At 35.8% G+C, this 15,466-nt stretch overlaps 1 protein-coding gene across 1 annotated transcript in view; it reads right to left on the minus strand.

Moving 5' to 3' along the window:
* The window catches only part of EIF5B (eukaryotic translation initiation factor 5B), a 71,724-nt gene that overhangs the window by 13,705 nt on the left and 42,553 nt on the right, over positions 1-15,466 (minus strand). The window contains exons 10-14 of the mRNA XM_039867138.1: positions 13,366-13,643; positions 4,810-4,917; positions 4,409-4,519; positions 1,809-1,876; positions 1,084-1,225 (exon numbers count right to left, since the gene is read on the minus strand). Of these exons, the coding sequence (XP_039723072.1) occupies positions 1,084-1,225; positions 1,809-1,876; positions 4,409-4,519; positions 4,810-4,917; positions 13,366-13,643 (707 nt within the window). The remainder of the gene's footprint in view (positions 1-1,083; positions 1,226-1,808; positions 1,877-4,408; positions 4,520-4,809; positions 4,918-13,365; positions 13,644-15,466) is intronic.

A 15,466-nucleotide genomic window follows, 5' to 3' on the forward strand; every position in this document is an offset into this window, starting at 1 on the left:
AAACACTGGAGAAAATTTTCACGAACTTGGGTTGGAAAAAGATTACTTATACAGAACACAATAAACACAAATTGTAAGAAAATTTCTAATGAGATTTCGCCAAAATTAGAAAACTTTGCTCTTCAAAACACATCAAGAAAATGAAAAACCAAGTGCTTGACTACAAGTATATCTGCAATACACACAACTGACAAAGGACTTATAACAACAATATATAGGGAACTCAAAATTCAACACTAAACAGTCTAATAAAAAAATGAGCAAAGGATTTAAGTAGATATGGCACAAAAAGAGAGAGATAGCAAATAAGTACATGAAAAAGTGTTTAATGCCATTAGTCATCACAGAAACACAATTAAACCATAACAATTTAGCACCACACACTTATTAGAATGACTGGATGGGGCAAGTGTTGGCAAGAATGTGTAGAACTCTCACACATTGCTGGTTAAAATTAAATGAGCTACCATTTCTTTAGGAAAATGTGTTATTTTCTCATAAAGTTGAACATACAAATACATATGATCTAACAATTCGATTCCTATTTACTCAAAAACAAATGTCTAAACAAAGGCTTGCATCAAATGTTCATAGCTGCTTCATTAATAAGTAACTTAAAATTGGGGTCGATCCAAATATCCAATAAGTAAATAATGTGTGGTATTATTCAAATAATGAAATATTACTCAGCAATGAAAAGGAACAACCTATGCTATATTCAACATGGATAATTCTACAACATGAATAGCGAAAATGCCAAACTGAAAGGATTATGTACTGTATCTAATTCCTTTAACATGAAATTCATAAAACAGGAAGAATTAGTCTATAGTAGCAAAAAGAAGATCAGTGTTTGGGGCCAGAGAAGGGGGCAGACTGGCTGTAAAAGAACACAAGGGAACATTCTGGGAAAATGAAGATGGTCTGTATTCTGAATGGTGGTACATATGTGTATTTATAAATCTGTCAAAATACACTGAACTTAGCAGGAGTACATTCTTATATGAAAGTTATACTACATTTTTTTAATTACAAAAAAGTAAGCAGCTTGTTTCCACAATTTAATTTTTCAGGAGAGCTTACCTTATTGAGTGCAACAATGAAGGGACATTTTTTAGATTTTAGAAGGTTGATAGATTCGATTGTCTGGGGCTCCAAACCATGCATAATATCAACAACTAAAATGGCAATATCGCAAAGAGAGCTTCCTCTGTTTCTCAGATTACTGTTGAAAAGAAGGGAAAAAATGCATAGACATCTTGAAATTAATACTTTTATTTAAAGAAACTTAAAATTTTAATTTCTTTGTAAAATCTAAACAAGAACAAAATGAAGTACATGCATTAGATTCAAGCGCCATTAGACTTTCACTTTCCAAATGCTTATCTAACAGTGAACTGACATCAGCTGGAATGAGTTCCAGAAGTAACTCCAATATTTCTGTCAATTTTACTGACCAAGTCTTTTACACTAAGGAATATAGCCAAGAGGCAACTGGATGAAATTCCACCCGTAATGAGTTTCACTGGAGACAGACCAGGTATGTATTAAGTTTTGCTCTTTAAAGAAGAAAAGATTTCTTTCTACAAAAAACAAAAAACAAGTATCCAAGTAAAATACTGCTAAATCAGAAAGGCATGGATGAGGACTGGGGGTTACTATCAATCACTACCTAGGTCTGAGCTGGAAGCCACAGATCTCAAAACACCAGCCAACTTTAATGATTAGTCACATGTTCTCACAAATGAACCTTTAGACGAGGTTTTCAGGCGATCTGCTTGTGGACAGAAAACTCAACGCGCTCTTACCTGAAAGACTCATGCCCAGGAGTGTCGATAATCAGCATTCCAGGGATCCGCACATTCTCTCTATCAAACTAGAAAAAGTGGGGAAAATAGCTTAAGGACGCCAAACAATGAAAGCTTCTTCACAAAATGAATATTTTGCCACAAAAACATTAAACTATCTCCACTTCCTTATCTAGATGAACTGTTTCAAAAACAGTTAATGAGTTAACCAACAAAGCATAGCAGTTAATATTTTCATTAATATCAAAAGTTCTGCAGGAAAAAAATAACATTCCCTTTGTTATGGTCATAAAACTGTGGTGAAATCTAAATCTGAGCAGAGGGCTAATAAGTAACATGACAGCAGTCGTCAAAGTGATCGTCTACAAAAAGCTGACACGCAAAAGTTTCTTGAAAACTGGAAATGTCTCTTGTCCAATTTTAAAACAATTTTAAACTCTGAAAAATATCCCATGTGTTTTAAAGAAAATTTACATCAACCTAAAATATTAAAGAATAACTTCATATTCTGCTTTATTCAAATCAAACCATAAACATTTGATTTTCTGGATAAAAGTACACAAATGGAAACATTAGAACAGGCTTGAGGTGAACATTCTCTTTTAAGCTAAAGAGTAGCACTATCAAATCTCTTTCACACACACAAAACATTTTTTACTTTGCTTATCTCTACTTTTTGACAATCTTCAGATGATTTTTTTCAAAATCTTATTCTCCTGATCTAGGGTAAAATGATTCACATGTAAAACATTTTAAATTTGCAATCCCACAGTGATCCTAAATCAACATTCACCAAGTGCCACAATTACTTCCACTTCAGTGTCTGGAATATAAACACAATTGTCAGACAAGGCTCATCTGGAGAACTTTAACACAGACCTAATAAAAATCATACTCTATAATGATGTTCTAAAATAACACCAGATTTCAAGTTCTGACAATTGGTGGAATAAGCTGTTATAAATTCCCCATTGTCATAGAAATACCCAGGTAAAGTACAACCAAAATAAATTTTAAATTATAAATTTGAAAAACTAATTCAAGAAAACTATCCTAAAATAAAGATTTTGAACTACATACTGAAACGAAGACCACATAACTAGAAAACTAACCCAGAATAACCAACACCAAGATGAAAAAGACCACGTTACTTTTAAAAGGATGAAAACCAGCCTGTGATCAAACCTGAAAGGCAATACTTCTATGAGAAGAAATGAGAGTAATTTAAGATGATGGACTGAAAATGGGAACCAAGGGTTTTATATGTAGCCAGCAGACTTTCCAGGATGAAGGCTATGAAGTAACTTCTCAATATTAAAAAAAACTCACAGTATTATTCCCATTATTCCTTCCTTAGGAATCTACCAGAAAACAAGCTTCATAAAACACAAGCACACAAAACAAAAACTGGAGAGACAAGCTCATAGATCCTTCCTATATACAGAACTCAGACTAAGTAAAGGACCAAGGGAGATACTAGCATGTAATATACACCATGTGTCATTTATTGCTTCTCAGTTCTAAATTTACCACTTTCACCTGCTGTGACAATGGCACTGGGGAATTTTTTACAAAGCCCAATTCCAGGTCTGGAGTACATTACAGATAAAATGAACCTGAAACATCTTGCTAATCCCAGATAGCCCAGATACAAGCAAAGACCAACAAGATGACAGAATTGTATCACGAAGACCCAGGAACCAACCACCAGGCAAAGGTGAGACTATCTCAGTACAATATAACTGAAATGGATTAAAAGAGTAAATATGAAAAATAAACACACAATAAATACGTTTAAATCCAAGAGTTTTTATTAATACAAAACCAAAATCAAACTGGTCACTATATATTTTGAAAGCTGGTAAATAAAGGTAAAGGATCAAGCATTTATTCTGCCTTTCTTATACATACTCTCCCCAAATAACAAAACAGCAGATTAGGGGAAGTTTCTCTCTAGAAGTAATCCCATAAACAGAGGTGGAGGATGGGACTGGAATATCCACATTTTGTAACCCCTAACATTAAAAGGCAGAGATTACTTAAAAAGTTACTCCTGGGAGGAAGAAGAGGGTGGGTTTTGATTAGAAAGGGGCCCACAGGGCGTATGAGGGCACTGGCAAGGCTCCACCCCCTAACATGGATAGGAAGACGACAGATCAGGCTTCACACTGGTCTGATGTGATTTCCTTTATTGTGTTAAATGCAGCATAAATGGAATGTCTCCAAAGTAGAGAGAATAAGGGAGATAAAAATATGTATAATCAATCCGACAGAAGGAAAAAAGAGTGGGGGAGGGAACCCAATTTTTAAACACAGAGTTAAAAGTGTTAAAACATGACGGAGAATGACATACTCTAACTTCAGAATTGTGACTACTACTTGGAGCAAGAGAGAAGAAAATGGAATGTAAGGGATCCTACAACGTGTAATGTTTTTATTTCTTTAAAGATAGATCTGAAGCAAAATAGAAACACTGGCATATATGTTAATTATGAATGGTAAGCATATGCATCTGTTATACTATTCTGTTTTCATTGTTTGAAATAGTTTATATCTTAATGTTTGTTAGAAATGAAAACACTAAAATACAGGGTACTTACATTTTTAATCATCTTAGTCTGTTCATTAATAGCTTCGAGGGGAACATTGGTAGCCCCGATTTGCTGTGTGATACCACCTGCCTCACCATCTTGCACATGTGTGTGACGGAGCTGGGATAAGATGGCAGATTCAGATTTGTATTTCAAAATACAAAAAGAAGCAAAAGCAATAATAAAGCAGTAACTTATTATAAACAGAACTGCGTATAAGTGCTATTATGATTTCTATTAGCTTTTTATAAGGTATCATTCATTCGTTTAAAAAGTTGTATCAACAAAGGACTAATGGTTACCAGAGGGTAGGGAGGAGCAGACATTTAAATCATTTCTTCAATTGAAAAAATAAATAAAATAATAAAATAAATAAAAAGTTGTATCAATGCATAATAGTGTTTTCTTACTTTATCTAGAATTTTTGTCTTCCCGGTGTCCACATGTCCAAGTACACAAATAACAGGGGCTCTCAGCTTTTCCGTATTTACATTTTTACTATGTTCAAGTCGTCGTTTCTAGGAAAGGAAAAAAAATCTCGAAATTAAACATTATTTCAAACCTTATCATTATTTTCCTTTAAATTATTTTGCCTTGGCAAGAGAATGCCACAGCCTTCATCCATGTTCCTTGTTGATTTAAGTACATGTAATGTCTTGTACAGTGTAAGCTTTACAATCCAATTCCCATCACGGCGCCTTTGGACAAAGGGAAACCTGGTTAGAAGAGTTTTCAGAACAGCACTGAGTGTGCAAGTAAGAGCACTGTGAACTGTTGGCTCAAACTTCTGTACACTTCTGCGCATAGCTAATTTAATGGAATATACTGAATACAAAAGGAACACTGATCTTTCTGTCATACTTACTACACAGCACAACCCCTGACTTATTCACTATTCACTACAACTTCAGAATTGTATAACATTTTAAAGCAATTTATTTCAAAACTTTATCCAGTGTACAAATGCTATAAAACCATTCAATTAGGAGAGTTTACTTAAGCCTCTGCCTAAGACATCTAATAGCATTTCCCATCTTCCGAAGATGCCACCAAGCACGAGAAAGCTTGTTCTTGAGCCACATGTTTCTCTGTACCACTTACCTGAACACTTTTTCTGAAAACCAAACAAAACCACATGCCAGTTCTTTCAAATGACAACCTTTCAAGCACAACAAAGCTGGCATTCAAATGAGAAAACTTCCAACCGAATTCTGAAGTAATGTCATTTACAACACTATTTTCCATCTATAAACCATTTTTGTATGAACTTTTTATTTTCTTTTTTTTCCCCCCCTCTTTAATTCCACCCCTCCCACTTCCACCCCTGACCTATGCATGTTGCTGTTTCCCCTTAAGAACTGGATCTCTGAAGGCAGGGCGTCTCCTCCCACATGCACACGGCTTGCCCCCGGAGCCTGGCACCACCAGCACACTGCGGGTGGGGGGGTGGGGGAGGGTCTGGTGCACCGGGGGTATGGTCCGTGGCTCCACCTAGGGTGCAAACCCAGGACCTTCTGCATGTAAAGCAGATGTGCTAACCACTACACTATGAAGCCAACCCCAGAACTACTTATTTTCATTTCTACCCCTAGATCTTTCTGTAGAAACTGAAAGAAAAATATTTTGGAATGTCAAAGTGAGATGCAAGTATTTACTAGCAGAGAAATAAGTAAACAAGAGCTTCACAGTATGCAGGACTCGAATGCGAACATCATGATCTTATGATTTGATATGGTTGAAAACTACCTTCTCTCCCATACTTGAATTATCACAATGTTCTGGAGGGGAATGTAGTAGACTTTAGCTCAGAAATTCTGCCTCTTTAAGTATTTGTCCTGAAGCAGTGACAGGACAAGTACACATGCACAACAGGGCTTGTTCAGCTCAGTATTGTTTATAATCGTGAAAATTAGTAACTGCTTAATCTTCTGTAGTGAAGGATTTCTTAATGAGTGTTTCCTAAACACGAGGCTGATGATATCCGGCTGCATAGTCATGTAGGTAGAGACTCCTATTCACAATGGAGATACTTGCTCAGGAAGTCTGAGGTGAATTTCACAACAATTATAATATATAGCAAGGTCTGGGAACCATGAAAATTGTTAAGGACTGAAGTGTATCTCTCCCAAATTCATGAGTTGAATCCCTAACTCCGAATGTGATAGCATTTAGACAGGGACTTAAAGGAGGTAATTAAGGTTAAATGAGGTCATAAGGGTGGGGCCCTGATCTGATAGGACTGGTTCTCTCCCTCCTTCCCTTCCTGGGTCTCTGAGCACACCCAGGGAAAGGCCTCAGGGAGGACATCTGTAAGCCAGGAAGAGAGCCCTCACCAGAAACAAACCTATTGGCACTTTAATCTTGAACTTCTAGCCTCAAGAACTATAAGGAAATAAATTTCATTTAAAAATTGTTTAAGCCTCCCAGCCTGTATACCAGCCTGTATGGCACCCTGAGGAGACCGATACAAAGTTAAGTTCGGATGCTTCTATAAAATAGAATACGATATGCGGCTGTTAAAGGCACTGAGGCAGGACTTCCTGAATGATGGAATGAGGGGCTTAGTAAATCCTCTTCCCAAAACGAAAAGATAAAACTGGACAAAAGAATCAAAACAAGCACTTAACGACTCTAGAAACAGGCCAAAGGCATATAAATATAAAACACATTGAGAAACATCTAATTCAAGAAAATCTACTGGCTGTCAGTAAGAGCGGTGAGGCCTATGGGGTTTTAGACTGGAGTCACACCATCCCACGTCTCCCATACGTGGGGCAGAAGTGTGAGAGATGGGGGTTCCACGCCTTAGGACACTGTCAAAAATAGGAGTGACCTCAATGGCAAACGAAGAAGAGGCTAAGGTCTCTGGGAGGGCAAGAGATAACTTGGAAGACCAGTCAGATTTAACAGGGAGGCCTGTGGGATAAGACAGCCAACATAGGCACTGATAAGGCCCTACCTATTCCTTGGTAAATATGTTCAAAAGACTAAAGGGAACCATGTTTAAAGAAATGACGGGAAGTATGATGATGACTCATCAAAAGGGGGTGTCGATGAATTATTAAAAAACACATAGAAATTCTGAAGTTAAAACATTCAATAGCAAATTTAAAATTCCACTAGATGGGCTCAAGAGTAAATGAAAATAGTAAAAGAAAAATCAGAGAACTTAAAGATAGATTAATAGAGATTATATAATCTGAACAATGGGGAAAAAATGAAAAAACTACCAGAGCCTCAAGAGACCTATGGGACACCCTCATGTATACTGATGTGCATATACTGGGAGGCCCAGAAGGGGAGGAGACAGAGTATAGGCAGAAAAAAGATGTGACTAAGAAGTGGCAGAAAATTTCCAAATTTTGATGAAAACCATTAACCTATACATCTAAAAAGCTTAATAAACTCTAAGTAGAATAATTACAAAGATATTTACACCAAGATACATCATGGTTAAATTGTTACAAGTCAAGGTCAAAAAGAAAATCTTGACAGCAAGAGAAAAATCATTCACTGTGTAAGGGAACCCAAGTAAGTTTAATAACTGAATTCTCGTCAGTAGCAATGGAGGCCAGAAGGCAATGGGATGACATATTCAAAAGGCTAAACAGAAAAAAAAAAAACTGTCAAGCAAGAATTCTGCATGCAGCAGTATTATCTTTAAAAAAAAACGAAGGTGAAATAAACAATTCCCAAATTTAAAGACTGAGAGAATTCACTGCTAGAAGAGCAGCATGATGAGAAATACCACAGGAAGTTCATCAGGCTAAGATGAAGTGATACCAGATGAGAGTCAAAGCCACATGAAGGAAAAAGGAGCAATGCCAAAGGTCATTATATAACAAACATAACAGAAAGTAAAAATGTATCTTTTTCTATTTTCTTCTCTTAACTGATTTAAATGATAACTTCACAAAATAATAATTCTAAAGTTGTATGGTTGAGCTTATAATAAAGTTGCAATAAATACTACAAAGAGCACAAAGGCAAGGGGAGGGGAGGAACTGGAGCTATACTGTAGCAAAAAAAAAATGACACCAGACAGAAATAATCTATATGAAGAAATGAGGAATATCAGAAATGTTAATATTAAGATGCTACAAATGTGTTTTTCTTTCTTCACTGAATTCCCTTAAAAGATCTAAGATCAAGACATTAGTTTTACTGGGTCTATAACATTTATAAATATGTAACAATAGCGGCACAAAGGAAGGTAGGAGAAATGGATCTATATGCTAGAACAAAGTTCTTTTATTTCACTAGAATTAAGCTACCAATATTCTAAAATAGATAATAAGATGCATATTGTATTGCCTAGAACAACCATTAAGAAAATAACTTCCAAACCAGATGACACCAAAAGATATGCCAATATATAGAAAACAAATGGCAAAGAGAGGGAAGAAAGTCCAACCATATATATAATGACTTTAAATGTGAATTAATTAAATACTTACAAAGTATTTAGTCATATTGCGTGACATAAAACAAGATTCAACTACATGCTGTCAACAAGAGACACTTTAGATTCAAAGACACAAATAAACTGAAAGTGTTAAGACTGAAAAAGACATGCCATGCAACTGGCAACTGTGAGAGAGCTGGAGTAGCCATATTAATATCAGACAAAACACATAAAAGAAAAGAGAGGGATATCCACATCCTTGGGAAGACGTAACAAGTATAAACATATACGTACTTAACAGAGCCCAAAATACATGAAGAAAAAACTGGCAGCACTGAGAGGGGAGATGTACAATTCAACAATTTAGGAACTTCAATAACCCACTCTCAATAATGGATAGAAAAACTACCCATAAAATGAGCAAGCATATAGAAAATGTAAACCACACCATCAACCAAACTGACCTAACTGAATACCAGACCAACTGACAGCAGAATCCACATTCTTTCTAAGTGCACAAGAAACATTCACCAAAAGAGACCATTTGCTGGGGGGATATGACAAGTTTTAATTATTTTTAAATGACAGAAACTATACAAAGTATGTTCTCTAACAACAATAGTCAGAATTTGTAATTAACAAAAGAAGAAAAATACTGAAATCCATAAATATTTGTAAATTATGACAATGTACTTCTAAATAACAAATTGGTCAAGGAAGAAGTAGTAAAGGAAATCCAAAAATATTCTGAATAGAATGAAAACAAAACATATAAAATTTATGAGATGTAGCTAAAACAGTACTTAGAAATTTGTAATTTTAAATGACTATATACAATTAAAAAAGAAGAGTGTCAAATCAATAATTTAAGTTACCATCCTAAGAAATTAGCAAAAAAAAGAGGAAGCTAAACCCAAACTAAACAACTTTAGTGAAATACAATAATTAGAAAGATAAAAATTACTGAGAATGACTCAAGATGAAAAAGAAAATATGACAAATATAATTGAATGAGTAATTTAAAAATCATCCTATAAAAAAGCTTTATTGGTAAATTCCACAAAACATTTAAAACAAGAAATAATATCCTTCAGAAACTCTTACAGAGAATCCCAGCTAATCCTAGCAGGCTAATTATTAAACTGACACCAAAGCCAGATAAACACATCACATGACCAGAAAGCGACTGATCAATACTACTCATGGGTATAGATCACAAAATAACAAAATATCACAAACCAAATCCAGTAACATATAAAGAGGGATATATATCACAATGGAGTGAGATTTGTTCCAGAGATGCAAGGTTGGTTGAACATTTAAATACCAATAATGTAACATATTGTTTATTAACACAGAAAAAGAAAAAAACATCTTAATAAACATACAAAAAGCACCCATCATCCCTTCATGATAGAAAATCTCAACAAACTAGGAAAAGAAAGGAATTTCCTCAAAACTGATAAAGGGCATCCATCAAAAACTTACTGATAACATCATAGTTAATGGTGAAAATGTGAATGCTTTCCCCCACAGACTGGGAACAAGGCAAGTGTGCCTGCTACTCTTAGCACTTCTATTCAACAATGCATTTTTCTAGCCAGAGAAATAAGGCAAGAAAAATATGCAGGAATGAAACTGGAAATGTTGGAAATGAAGAATTTAAACTGTCTTTTGATAAATGACATGGCACTGATTACAGAAAATTCTAAGGAATCTATGAAAAACTATTAGAATAAAAAAATTTCAGTACAGTTGCTACACATAAATCTACAAAAGTTGTATTATTTATACTAGCAAGGAAATAAATTTAAAATATGATCTCATTCACAATCGCATCAAAATAATAAAATGCTTATATTCTGAAAACTATAATACATTGGTAAAAGAAATTTTTAAAGCTCTAAATAAATGAAGACAGCCTGCTTCCAAGGACTGGAAGATTCAATATTAAGAAGGTAATTCTCCCTAAAATTGACCTATATATTCAACACAATCTCTATCAAAACTGGACTAGGCTTTTCGCAGAAACTGACAAGCTGACCCTAAAATTTCTATGAAAAAGCAAGTGCCCTGAATAGCCAAAACAACCTTGAAAAGCTGGTACAACATTGGAAGGCTAACATTTCCCAGTTTCCAGATTTATGATACAACTAACGTAACCAAGACAGTGTGGTACTGGCATAAGAACAGATACACAGATCAATGAAAGAGAACTCAAAGTCTAAAAGTAAACACTCACATTACCAATCAACTGATTTGTCAGAGATGCCAAGGCAATCCGATGCAGCCTTCTCAGGCAACGATACTGGTTAAATTCACGAAGAATGACTTTGGTTCCTTACCTCACATCATACATAGAAACTATCTTAATTATCTAATTATCTTATAACTAAAAATATAAGAAATAAAAGGTATACATTTTTCAGAAGAAAACAAGACAAAATAGTCATGACCTTGGGTTAGGCAAGTATTTCTTCAGTACAACACCAGAAGCACGCTTTATAAAAGAATAATTTGATAAACTGGATGTTATCGAAATTAAAAATTTATTTACTTCAAAAGAAACTGTTAAAAAAATGAACTCTTTCAACTCAATAATAAAAAGACAAATTATAAAATTTAAAAATGTACAAAAATTGGAATAGATGTTTCACCAATGAAGATATAGGAATGGCCAATAAGTACATGAAGAAATGCTCAACATCATGGAAATGCAATTTAAAACCACAATAAAACATACTATCTAATCACAACCATTAGAATGCCTGGAATTGAAAAGACAAGTATTAGTGAGGATGCAGAGAAACTGGAACCTTCAACTGGTGAGAATCTGTAATTGTTCAGCCACTATAGAAAATAGTTTAGCAGTTTCGGAAAAAGCTGAACACAAATCTACCGTATGATTCAGCAATTTTACTCTTAGGAATGTATCTAAAAGAAATAAAAACACACTTTCACGCAAAGACTCATCTGAAAATGTTTACAACAGTACAAAATCATAATAGCTAAAAAGTGGAAACAATTCAAATGGCCTTTAACTGGTGAACAGATAATAATAAAATATGGTATATTTATACACAAAACACTATTTGGCAAAAACACTATTTGGCTTATATCACATACTCTATTCGTCTATGTGGTACTGCTACCACATAGACGAATAGAGTATGTGATATAAGCCAGACACAAAAGATCACATATTATAGGACTGAATTTTTATGAAATTTCCAGAGATTTCTATAGAAACAAAGTAGATTAGTATTTGAATGGGGCAAGGAATGGGGAGTGATTGCAAACTGGCACAAAGAATCTTTTGGGGGCAATGAAAATATTCTAAAGTTATGTTGTGTTGATGGTTGCACAACTGTAAATTTACAAAATGTCACTGAATTGTACATTTAAAATGCATCATTTTTATGGTACGTAAATCTTATCTCAACAAAGTTGCTTAAAAATGTGTTGAGCTAAGAGGTCTATAGCATACTGTTATGTGGAAAAAAGTCTACAAAATTTCTTAATTTTAATTAAACATTCTTAAAAACTTGAAGCTCATACACAGAACTACTAACAAATGTAGGGAGTAAGATAATGGAGGAACTTACTTTCTGCTTTATAGCCATTTTGTTTGCTTGTTTTTATTTAAATCATCGAACACAGAACAAACTCTCCTACATGGGTACAGAGCAAGGGAACTGGCTTGAGCAGGTGTTGCAGGAAGCAGCAGAGTCACCAGCGGGAATGAGAGGAGAATGCTACTGGTATCTAGTGGGCAGAGGGCAAGGATGCTGCTTGACAACCTGAAATGATGAGGACAGTCCTCCACAACAAAGGCTTGTCCAGCCCCCAATTGTGAACAGATCCAGGGTTGAGAAACCACAATGTACAATAATAGAACCACCTCAGTCCTTTAGAATCTCAAGAAATGTATCCCTGTCTAGACTTTACTGAAGGAAAAGGCAAATACTGATACATATGTATTAAAACAAAAACTGAAAAATTAGAATTCTATGTGAGAAGATAAAAAGGAAAGCTAAAATAGTTTAGCATCCTCAAGCAAACTAGTTTTTAGTGTATATTGATGCTAAGCTGACATAATTTAAGAAAAGTTTCTTGACGTCCATTGCATTAAGTAGTAAAAATATAGTTAAGTCAGCTAGGTACTTGGACTTTAATAAACAGAAACCAAAACAACTTAAGTGACCAGACACCTCACAGTGACTAATGTAAACATGTAACACAAACACTTAACTAATGCTTATTACCATAGAGAATGTGCTCAGAACCTCTGTCTACCTAAAAGCTGTCAAAGAGCATGTGAACTCTGGAGATCACAAGAAACAAGAGATGCAGCAGTCTCCACTCTGACATAGGCTAGGGGGTGTGTCCTTGGGTCAATCACTGTCAACCCGTCATGTCTCGACATTACAAAACGGGACAAGATACGACTCTGAGACTGTGTGTGAAGTGCTGCTCAGTGAAGGCCTCAGTTTTGGGGACACTTCCAGCGACCACAAAGGAGCAGGGAGGAGAGGAGCCAAGGGAAAAGGACAGCTGGTACCTCAATCCTCCGCTTGGCTTTGTCGTAGGCCCGCTCCTCCTTGGTGCGATCATCATCTGAGTCGTATTCGGACTCCGAGCTCATCTCTCCACTGGGCCTCTTGTCTGCGGTCTTCCCCGTCTCCTTCTCCTCTGGCACCTTTTCCTCCTCCTCCTCGCCTTCGCTGCCCTCGCTCTCACCTTCCTCCTCGTCCTCGTCCTCATCACTCTCCTCCTCCTCCTCGTCTTGCTCTTCCTCCTCCTCAGGGTTCTCTTTCACTTCTATGTGCACCGTGTTTCCTTTCAGAAAAACAAAGATTTTAAAATAAATGAAAATTAAAAATGAGACTTCCGTCAGGTAACAGAGACCTTAAAGACGACACTAAAAGTGTACCAAATAAGGTGGCAATGTTACATCGCTAATTCCAAATTAAGGTTTTCATGCATCAAAAATGCAATGTTTATCTATGTGCTACAATGAAGACTGCTATTTAAAAGTGGGCCCTTAATGTACCGATCCATACATAAGGTGACAGAAAGAAAGGCACTACTGAGCAGGATATGAGAGAGGAAGAAACCAGGGAGGTAAGCACATCGCTTAGTATGTCTTTCCCACTGGGGACACTTGCCGATTCTGGAGGAGAAGCTGAAAGACCAAGCAGTGCCTTTACCAACCCTGTAGTACTTCAAGACCAAGGCACTGGGAGTTCAGGCCTGTCGAGGTTGCAGGGGGTGAGGTGGCAGATGCTGGGTAATACCCTACTATGGGGTGAAACTATGGAGAACTGCACCCAGCAGTAAGGGTGACAGCAAGTAAGCAGAACCTTCTCATTCCTGGAATACTTCCAGATTCTCTCAATTCTAAATTTGGAATGATTCCACATTGATAGTTCCCTCAGACTCCTGGTAGATGTCTCTGGAGAGAGAAAACACCATCCTTGACCACGAATTATTTCTACACTTTTACAAGTATAATATCCAGCACAATATATAAAAACAAACCACACAAAAAAATTCACATGAGGAAAGCTAGCACATAGATGCCAACAGGGCTTCCATATAGCGATGTTATAAAACCAAAATTTTAAAATGGATATGCTTCTAACATCCAAGGAACAAAAGACAAGATTAAAATTTTAGAAATAAAAACCACAGAAAAGTTAAATGCAAATTCTAAAACAAATACAGGAGATAAAAACAGCTGAAGACAAAATTAATGAACCAGAAGACAGCAGAAAAAACAATGTAGAATGAAACATGGAGACTCAATAGGTGGAAAATACAGAAAAGAGGAAAGATACAATAATATAGTAAGAAGGTCCATCACAGGACAACTAGAACCCGAGGGGAAATAACAGCGCACTGCAAAACTGACGAAACACAAAACCATACATTCATGAAGCTCTATAGGCAGAATAAAAAAAAAGAAATGAACCCTGGCAACACCATAATAGAAATGCTGAAAACCAAAGACACATGAAAAATTCAGGATGATACCTGAATTCTCAACAGAAACAGTAAAAGCCAAGACAAGGGAATAATATCTTCCAAGTGTTAAATAAACAGAATTTCACTACAGAAGTCTTCATTCAGTAAAAATGTACCCTTCAAGAATAAAGAGGAGATAGAGTATTTTTAGAAAAGGAAAAATGGAATGTATCACTAACAGATTTGTATTAGAGGAAATTCTAAAAGTTCTTCAGCCAGGAAGAAATGACCCAAACAAGAGGTCAGGGATGCAGTGGACATCAAGCGTAATAGAAGCGAAGTGTACAGGCAGACCAAAGCAAACACTGACCCACACGCTATTGTGGGTCAAGAACGATGCTACGTAAACTGAGGACCAGTACGTACTAGTCAGGTGTCCGATGGCCTTCTCACCAAATAGGGAGCACATGACCTTAGATAACGAGAGCGAGAAGATCCACAGTAAGTGTCTAGATTAACCACAAAGTAAGTGGAGAGAGAGTACACAGCTTCTAAGCTCACAGGAGGAGGAAAAAAAATGTAATAAAAAAAAAATTCAATAGTTCAAATTATGGTTAGAAAAGAAAAAGAAACAGAATAAGGACTCAGTAAGATGATAAATATAAAACCAATATACTTCATTAATTACATCAAAT

The sequence above is a fragment of the Pteropus medius genome, unplaced genomic scaffold, assembly GCF_902729225.1.
Source record: "Pteropus medius unplaced genomic scaffold, Ma_sr-lr_union100, whole genome shotgun sequence".
NCBI classification, from domain to species: Eukaryota; Metazoa; Chordata; class Mammalia; order Chiroptera; family Pteropodidae; genus Pteropus; species Pteropus medius.